Source organism: Ipomoea triloba, chromosome 3 (assembly GCF_003576645.1).
Source record: "Ipomoea triloba cultivar NCNSP0323 chromosome 3, ASM357664v1".
NCBI classification, from domain to species: Eukaryota; Viridiplantae; Streptophyta; class Magnoliopsida; order Solanales; family Convolvulaceae; genus Ipomoea; species Ipomoea triloba.
In genome coordinates, this window is record NC_044918.1 from 24,344,125 (window position 1) to 24,354,273 (window position 10,149).

At 32.4% G+C, this 10,149-nt stretch overlaps 1 protein-coding gene across 1 annotated transcript; it reads right to left on the reverse strand.

Moving 5' to 3' along the window:
• Nucleotides 1–1,850: 1,850 nt before the first annotated feature.
• Nucleotides 1,851–4,176, reverse strand: LOC116014428 (putative expansin-B2). Its single transcript, XM_031254482.1, has 3 exons — nucleotides 3,940–4,176; nucleotides 3,275–3,575; nucleotides 1,851–2,326 (listed from the first exon to the last, which is right to left on the reverse strand). The coding sequence occupies exons 1-3, from the start codon at nucleotides 4,115–4,117 to the stop codon at nucleotides 1,996–1,998; spliced, it is 810 nt and encodes a 269-aa protein (XP_031110342.1). The 5' UTR covers nucleotides 4,118–4,176; the 3' UTR covers nucleotides 1,851–1,995.
• Nucleotides 4,177–10,149: the final 5,973 nt, after the last annotated feature.

The window sequence follows — 10,149 nt, forward strand, 5'->3', positions numbered from 1 at the left end:
TATAATTTATGTTATTACTTTATTTCCTACAAATTGTCTAGTAGAGCCAGAGAAGAAGAGGTTGGATATAAATCCAATAAAATGATTTGAAATGAAAAAAAAATATGGAATTAAGTTGATTCTAATATAAATGATTCATTTATATATGATTGAATTCTAGCAATTCCTACTTCAAGCATGGGATCTCTCGTCTCATCTCAATTAAAAGGGGTCATGCAAAGAACAGGTTCAAAATCATCATCAATTTCTTTTTCAAATTCGGTTGCAGCTGCACGAGCCCTTCCCGCGTGCCACAAATGCCCTACGGAGATGAAGAATCCTAGAACAAAATGCGAGGTAGCTAAAATACTATGATATAAAGTAATATTATAAGGCTTAAAGTATTTATTATATTTGCAATTGTGTTATGACCTATTTTCATTAGATTTGATGTCTTACAGATTGAGATCCGTGAGACTATCTCACAAGATACCAACTCTATAGACTTATTTGTTTTCTTTAGACTAATAGAACTGTATATGAATTTTAATTTTTAGTATAAGACGGAGTAGATGTTTTATAATAGATGGTTGAAAAAATCGCTAGGCGCTCCTTGGTCACTCGGGGAGCGCCTATCGCCTAGAGTGCCTAGACGAGGATTAATCGCCGCCTAGGAGTCCGTGTATTTTTTTATTATATTTTATATTTTTTTTAAAAATTGTTTATATATTTTTTTAAAACTTTTAAGACTGGATAATTATAAACTATTTAATGCTTCAATAGTTAATACTTGATAGTGTTAATACCCCGACCTTGTATGATCGGGGATAACGGTCGGCAGCTCGGCCCTTAAACATGTCCGATCTTTGGCCGGGCCGATCTAGTCGGATGGGCAGCCGCCCTCGGTTTCTGGATAGTAGTCCCATCACGACCGCCACGTGGGGCGTGCTTCTCCCCTCCATGGCGAAGGGCTGGGTAGTTGCATGCCCGCCACGTGCTCCCCATGTCGGAGCCCCGGGTCGACACTTTTCCCTCTTATAAATACCGCATTTATGAAGAGAGAGAGGATCTTTTGGCTGATACGAGACGAAGCCTTGAAGTGTGCTAGGACAGTAGGAAAGCCCACTGCCGACCCGAGCCCTTCGAGCCCTTTTTGTATTGTAAACTGGGCTTGGATCCTTTTGATTAATAAGAGATCGTATTACCCGTTTTAGCATCGTATTGCCGTATTTAGCTTTATCAATACTAAAATATTATATATTAACCTAAAAAACATATAGAGTTTGAACAATTTAGGATTATTTTGCTCAAAATGTTGTCATTTTTAGTGAAATAACCCATTTAAAAAAGAATTGAACAATAGGTAATCGGCCGACTAGGCGAGCTAGTCGTTGCCTAGGCTGTCTAGTCGGTGCCTAAGATTCCTAGTCTGCTGCCTAGCCGGCCAGCTGCCTAGACCATCAATTATGGTGATTTGATAGGCGGTTGGCCAGCGCCTAGACTCCGATTAATTAATCAGTAATTAGGCGGGATTTTTGCAACACGGCTCACAGGATACCAACTCTGTAGACTTATTTGTTTTCTTTAGACTAACAGAGCTGTATATGGTTTTCAAAAAAAAACAGAGCTGTAAATGAATTTTAATTTTTAGTATAATAGATGGTTTTTGTTGTTTCATCAGCCATGAACTTTATGATGTCATTATTGTCTTTGGCTTTGTTGTATAGAACTATCTTTTTATTAATAAATTTATTTCATTATTCCAATTGAAAAAAAACAAAAAAAAAAACAAAACAAAACAAAAAAAAAAAACAAAACAAAAAAAAAAAAAAAAAAAAAAAAAAAACCCTTAGTAACGATCAATAATATAGTTTCTAGCGCAGCCTCCGAAATCGACACTATATATCTATATATAGTGTACGAAGTGGGCTAAAACTGAGTACAGGTCGATGGATACATCAATACTACATAATCATTATCATTATTTGATATATATATATATATAAGCTAGCTTGGTCAGACGAAAGAACTAACGGCAGATCGATAGGTTTTTCCGGGCTGCCAACCGGCCGGAATGACGTTGTTGGCGACGAGAGTCTTGCCGGAGTCGTCGGTGAGTTTGAGGGAGAATGGCGGTTTTAGTGCAGAGCCGTCGTCAAGCTTCCACACTGCACCCCAAGACTCTTGCATGGGAATCCATGAATCCGAGTCCAAAGCTTGCTTCAGCTCTACGCTACTCACCACTCCTTCGCCTCCTTCGTATTCAATCAGAGTTGCAAAATAGTTGGGGTTGGAACCAGAATCTATGTGAAACGTCAGTGATACTCCCGGATACTTGCACTTAACTCTGTAATTGCATGTACCAATACACAATAATTAATGAATAAAATTTGCAAGATGAGATGCGATTTTGTTTTCTAAATAAACATGCTGTTGGACCGAAGCTAAGTCTATCACTCAGTGACTGAGGATTGTTAGGTGGAGGCTTGTAAAGAGTTTAAAGGGAAAATTCCATCACTCAGCGTTTAGAAAATGTGATTACATCGAGTGACGGTCTATAAGGAAATAATGTTGTACTTTAGCTATCTATTTGTTATAGCTTTTGGTAAGTATTGTTTGATTTAGCAAGTGGTATTAGAGTCAGGCCACAAATTCGAGTTAGACCGGTGCTAATAAAGTAGTAACATTTAAGGCTGGTTGGTGCTAGAAAGGGGAATTGTTGAGGCCCGGCGAAGGTCTAAGGACCCGGTGGCTAGAGATTGTTAGATGGAGGCTTTTAAAGGGAGTGACCCAGCGTCTCAAAAATGTGATTGCGGTGACGGTGTATAATGAAATAAAATTGAGCTTTCGCTACTATCTAGCTATAGGCCTATAGCTTTTGGTAAGTGTTTGATTTAGCAAGTGGTATTAGAATCAGGCGAAGGCCGATAAAGTAGTACTCCCTCCCATTTTACATGTCTTATTTACTATTCATTGCTTATTTTCTTTAGTAATTTTTTATTATTTTTAAATTTAATTTTTTGTGTTTAATAATGTAGTTTCTAAATATATAAATTTTATATATTAATGCTAAACTTAATATTATGAAAAATTGGATTAAAAATAAGTTCAGTCAAGCCTCGTTAAACGAACCAGACAACCAAAATGGGATCGAGGTAGTAACATTTAAAAATGGTTGGTGCTGTGAAGAGGGAATTGTTTAGGCCGGGTAAAGATCTAAGCACCCGGTGGCTAAAAGATTGTTGCTCAGAGGCCCAAGTGTTTGATTCTAACAAAACAACACAAATTAAAGTACCTTCTATATTGAATGTTGAGCACTCCGGCATCGCGGAGCTGATCGGCTTTGCCGGAAACTGCCATGGCTCCAAAAGCAGTGCCACTCATATCGAAATGAGTTGATTCTGATACACATCCCGGACACTCATCGGTTATAACAACGGTGACCGGATTCCCGGAGCACGCTACCTTTTCAGTGCACTTCACCTCATAACAAGCTCCACATCCTTTCCCAGAATTGAATAGAGAAGGACCACCAGCTGATACTAAGGAAGAGAACGGAGGCTGGTCTACACTGTTTGTGTATCCACAAGCTCCACCTATATATACAATGAAGTTTAGCTATTCTGATGGACTAACTGTGAGCATAAATATAATATAAACATAAATGTGCAATCCAACTATTAGCTTAAGCTTTTAGTTGGATGGAGCACATGCTTCAATTTGGTATCAGAGCCATGCAAAAGGTCATGAGTTCGAATGACTATGGTCCACCTGTTGTTTGGAGCCCATCAAAGTCAATCCGCCCGCACACGTGAGGGAGCGTGTGAGCATAAATATAATATAAAACATAATAGTCCAACTATTAGCTTAGCTTTTAGTTGGATGGAGCACATGCTTCAATTCAAACATTCTAAACCAATTAAACACAGTGCAATATGCAATTTAATTTTAGGTATGTACCATCACTCCCGGCACCATTGGGGCTTCCATACCACGTGGCGCCGGCGGGGGACCAGCCGGAATCGGATTGGGATTTGGAGACCTTGAAGTTCTTGGGTTTCAAGTGCTTGTGTTTGAAGCAAGAGCAAGAAATGGCAAGGGTAGAAATGAGTAGGAAATAGGTAATGAAATGAGGCATTGTGATTAGTTTTACTTAATTGCAAAGCTAAATCACTTACTAAGTATGCCTATTCTACTTCTCAAGTTGTGTGGAGTTGGGCTAGCTTGATGAATGAACATACACCTACGTGCTTTTTATAGAGCAATGGGGGCCAGGGCTATATTTGTCATTGCAAAATAATTCGTTTGAATTCTGTGGTCTTAAGAAAATGGTCATCCCATGTCAGAATTATATTGGCAAATTACGGTCCACACAACTACGGTTCAAAACGACGTCGTTTTAACGTTTAAAAAAATTCCGTGCTCTACACGTTTATTTGTTAAAATAATGAAACTTCTGGTAAGATAATGTATTTTATGAGTTAGAATAATATACTTTATGTGTTAGAATGAAATTTACAGCGTAAAATAATGTACTTATTTTATGAATTAGAAAAATATATTTTGTGTTTTTTTTTTACCTTGGTCCATACAGTAATGATTGAATTATATACCGCACTATTGATATTGGTATATGTTGCGGGTATTTAATTATATAAAACAACAGGCCGGATGAAACTCCAAATGGGAGTTAGTCTCTGAACTCTGAAGTAAATTATGATAGAATACCTAAAAACGGAAAAAAAAAGTCTTGTGATAGTATTCCTCAAGCAACTTTCAACGACAGTAGAGAATGTCGCAAGAAGAAGCTAAGGAATCGATTTAAATTGGCGCAAAATAAGGACATTATGATACTGACTGGTTTGGCGTGTAAATTGTTGGAAACTCTCAAGCCGGCCGGTATGTTCTGTTACCCTTCCATTATGATTTATATTGACTGCTTCATTGCTAATTTTAATTTTGGGTATGTTTGATAACATAATTAGTTTAATAGTCAATTTTAATTTATTTGATCATTATTAGCTATTTGACTTGGTTAAACCTTCAAGATAAGTGTTTGATTAATTAGTTTTTTGTAACAGTTTGTTAATCCAAAATGTTAAAATTCAAAAACTGTTCAAAGTAGCATTTTTGAGAAAGTCATTTTGCATGTAATTAGTTATCAGCTAACAACTAATTTACCAAACATCTTTCTACAATCAACTAATGCTATCAACTAATCAAACACACTAACTCAATCAGCTAACAACTATTTATCAAAACCTCATTTATCTTATTTCAATTCTTTGTTCACAATCTACCACTCAAAAATCAATTGAATTGTGATATGAATATTTTGTTTCAATTCTTTTCTTGGAAGATTGTGGGTTTTTTTTTTTTAAACGCGGTATTATTTAATAAATGTTACAATAATGTTATTTGTGTACACCATAATGTTTAATGAGTTTTCTTTTGATTAACATATGCTAAAATAAGTTAATTCATATAGCCATATAAGTAATCAATGAACATAAAGATAGATGATATGATTAAAGCTAACATATAGAGTTAACATGAACTTTCTTTGTCTATTAGTTTGCGTATTTGGTTTACTTTATAAGGTTACATTTTTAGTCATCGTCTATGATATTTTCACATTCAATCATACTCTTTTAATGGTCTAATTATATATATATTTTTATTTATCTGTCACAGTCAGTCTATCATTTAATATAAAAAAAAAAAGCTAAAATGTAATTTCAATATTCATACATTTTATCCCAACATTTAATTTCTCTCTCTCTCTTTTGTAAACTATTGAAATTGAAAAATGAAATTAAATGCTAGTCAAATTTATTAAATATATAAATTTAAATGGATGAGTAATTGTAAGTTTATAAGAAACGAATGAAACCTAGAAGTGTAATAAGACAATTTAAAAAGTATGGCTAAATTTGACAATGTCACAATAGTCTAAAATTAAAAGTGAAATTTGTTGTATTTGAATTTTATGTTACAAGCTAACACTCATAATTAAGCTGGAATTCATATTTCTTATCGTAGCAAAAGGTTTCATATATGTTTAAATCCTACACATCATACCGTATGAATTTAGGCATTGACACGTTTCTACAATCATATTATTGAGTTTGAAAATTTTATAAATTGAAATAAAAACGTATTTTTAGTTATATAAACAGTAAGGCCGGAACAAATTGCGGCACCTTATGGTCTAGTGGCACAAAGTGGCTCGTTTTAGTGGGGGCAGTATTGACTCTTTGTGTTTTAGTAGATTGAGAAATTAGTTATGAACAGATATTACATTGTAACAAAGTCAATAGCACTCAAAAAAATATTCAATATCTTATCATTTCTTTTTCTTGTTTTTTTTTTTTGAGTTAATTTCATTTTTTATCTTAGATTTATATGTGTTAGTCTACTTTTAGTCATTTGTTTTTTCAAAACATCATTAGTCTACTTTTAGTCATTTGTTTTTTCAAAACATCACCATAGGTCATAGTATTATTGTATCATGATCATATCATTTTTTGTCCCCCGTCAACAAAATCGTTTAAATGACGTTAAATACAAGGAATTTTCGGTCTATTCAATTCTAAGTGTTAATTCATTTTTTTTTCTAGATTTATGTACCATTTCACTTTTAGTCTTTAATTTTTTTTTTCAAAACATCTCCGTTGGTCCTAACATTATTGACTTATTGTGGCATGATCATTTTTTATCCTTGATCAACAAATATGTTAGTTTAAATGACATTAAAAAGGACGTTATTAACCACTCAAAATCCTCTTTTTTTTCTTCTTGGTAATAGAACAATTCAAAGAATATATTCAAAAAACTTATATACATTGATCATACATTTATTGATAACATAAATAATTCATAATTCATTCATAGCATAATGGAGCAAAAACTGTCTCCAATACATAAGTATACTGCAAAACTCAAAAAGTGAAATTCAAAAAACCACAAGTCTATATCATGAAAAACTTCAAATCTAGTGCATAAGTTTACTTCACAAAATTCCACAAGATTTTCGAAGCTCCCCTTAACAATAGACTGATTTCAAATGTTTTTGAAGTAGACTTGTGGATAATTATCATGAAATAATCTTGCAAATTTTTATGAAATAGACTTAAGATTTGCCATGAAGCAGACTTGTGATTTTTTCAATTTTACTTTTTTGAATTTTACAGTAGACTTATGTATTAGTAATAATTTTTGCTCCATTATGTTATGAATGAATTATGGATTATTTATGCTACCAATATAATTAATGTATGATTAGTGTATATGATTTTTTTGAAGATGTAGAACCTTTGTATTGTTCTATTACCAAGAAGACATAAGGAGAATTTTTGAATGGTTAATAATGTCATTTTTAATGTCATTTAAACATATTTGTTGACAAAAGACCAAAAAAAGTCATGCCACAATAATATTAGGACCAACGGGGATGTTCTGAAAAAAGAAAAAGAAAAAAAAAGACTAAAGTGGAATGACACTTATAAATCTAGAACCAAAAGAAAAAAAGAAAATGAATTAACACTTAGAATTGAATAGACCAAAATGTCCTTGTATTTAAAGCTATTTAAACGATTTTGTTGATGGGTGACTAAAAATGGTAATGCCACAATAATACTATAACCAAATGGGAATATTTAAAAAAAATGAATTAAAAGTGAACTGACACCTATAAGTAAATTATTTTGTGGACCTGGGACCAAGGTGGACTTGGGTCCAAAACTACACAAGTTACATACTGAATGTTCACAATTTACATATTGAATATTCACAATTTTATATACTAAAATGTTCACAATTTAATTGTGAACATTCAGTATGTAAATTGTGAACATTCAGTATATAAATTGTGCATTTTGACACGAGTTCATCTTGCAAGGTAGACCTGAGTCCATGACATAACTGATGACGCTTATAAATCTAGGATAAAAAATGAAATTAACTCTTTTTTTTTTTTAATAAAGAAAACCTTATGTTACGCCGTTACGGATGAGCAGTGGGATTTTCTTTGCCCCTTTCATAGGTTAAATTAAAATACTTTGTTGAGAAAAACATGTCCAAAAACACTAAAAAAAACCATAATTTGCTGACCTCAAACTCTGATAATTAGCCAACCTTAATTGACCTTCTGCGTTTTTGTTGAAAAATAAAATGGACAATTCTCCCTACTTTTGAAAAATGTTGCAAATAATATCCAGTAATTACGGAGTGTTTCTCTAATATTGGGTAAGTTATCTGAAAGGTTAGAAACAAAGGAAAAATAGGACTAGCGCTAATTTTGGTAATGAAGCCGCCTTTATTTTCGTAAGCATTTTCCTATTTTTAATTTTGATTTTGGATAACAAAGAGGGGTTCACAGAGAATAACACTAATCCAATCAAGTATAGAGATAGGAAGAGAATGCTTTTATTATGAAGAAAGAATGAAGAGAGTTTAAATAGGCCTACATACAACAATAAAATCAACTTCTATGCTACTAACATGCATACTAATTCTAACAAAACCAGACACAGTCTATACACTCAAACTAAACATAATTAACTGATATACACTACTCCTCTACACGCCCCTACAAGATGGTGGATCCATCGGATACACCCAACTTGGAAAGAAAACCTTCAAACGACCGACGCGACAAGGATTTGGTGAACATATCGATAATTTGATCCTGTGTGCGAAAATAGTGAATCGACAAAGAGTTATTACTAACAAGATCACGTACGAAAAACAATCAAGAGCTAGATGCTTCATTCTGGAATGATACACCGGATTTTTGCAGACATAGGTGGAACCAACATTGTCACAGTGCACCGATGGCGTAGAGACCCGTATCCCAATGACATTTAGATTTTTTTTTTTATACAAAGTGGGTTGATCCGCTATATTTTTATTTTAATTTTATTTAAAAAAATCATAATTGAAGACCTAAATGATCTTATATTTTATGAAATTTCAACGATTTTGTTGATGAAGGATAAAAAATAGTCAATCCATAATAATACTAGGACCAAATGATGATATTCTGAAAAAGAGCTAAAAGTGAATTGCTACTTATAAATCTAGGATAAAAAATGAAATTAAGTTATTGTTTATTAAGTAAGGGTGGTGTGATTATTTTATATAATCAGGATTAATCACGGGATATTAGCCTACCAATTAGTAATCACGGGACTAATTGCAAACCAATTAGTAATGGTTTAGTAGAGTTTATTTATGAGCTTATATCTTATTTTAAGTTACTAATAAGCTATAAGCTTTATTTGGTAATGTTACTAAAATAAGTTAGTAGATTAAAATAAGAGCTTATTTTGAAATGCTATTTTAGGTAACTTTTCAAAAATAAAGAGTTAATATCACAAATGGTCCTCTGACTATTGGGGTAGTACTCTTTTTAGTCATCGACTTTCATTTCAACCACAAATAGTTCCCTGACTTTCATTTTTTACCACAAATAGTCCTCCATTAAAATGTTTGTTAAATAAGTGTTAAATCTAGGGGTATTATCATCAAATTGATATATATAATGGTCATAAAATAAAAATGTTTAGAATTTTTCACCAACAAGTATAATTGAAACAATTAACAAATATAAATACTCCTAAATAAAAAGACAATACACCTTATTCTTGTAATTATGCGTACAAAATGAAGATTTAATATTAGAGCTATCTATTTTAATTTAACCAACAGATTAAAATGGAACAAATTTTTTTTCAAAAACCTTGCTTCCATCATTTTCATGGTTGTTCATACATGGCCGATTAATAGTTTTCACTCTTCATTAATCGATCAAACATTTTGTTTAGGACTTTAGGACATAACTGAAAGTCGCCACCGTTGAATTAATATAATTAATTAAGTACAAATTAAGAACATTAATTAAGAAGCTTTATTTAATTTGTTCATTTATGTAATTTGTCATGACCATTTTGTTTTTATATTTATTAACTTAATGTTTATTAATGTTTGAAATTAATTATGTTGTCATATAATTCTAAAAAAGAAGTAATCATAATAATATTAATCAATTTGACGATATTACCCCTAAATTTAACACCTATTTAACAGAAATTTTAACAGAGGACTATTTGTGGTCAAAAATAAAAGTCAGAGGACCATTTGTGGTCGAATTAAAAGTCAAGGACTAAA

Bases quoted from the DNA above. Each gene is read 5' to 3' on its own strand.
- LOC116014428 (XM_031254482.1), bottom strand. From the start codon at position 4,117: ATGCCTCATTTCATTACCTATTTCCTACTCATTTCTACCCTTGCCATT. The intron at 3,576-3,939 runs GTACATACCTAA...TTGTATATATAG, and splicing joins CAATGGTGCCGGGAGTGATG to GTGGAGCTTGTGGATACACA. The intron at 2,327-3,274 runs GTACTTTAATTT...ATGCAATTACAG, and splicing joins CTCAACATTCAATATAGAAG to AGTTAAGTGCAAGTATCCGG.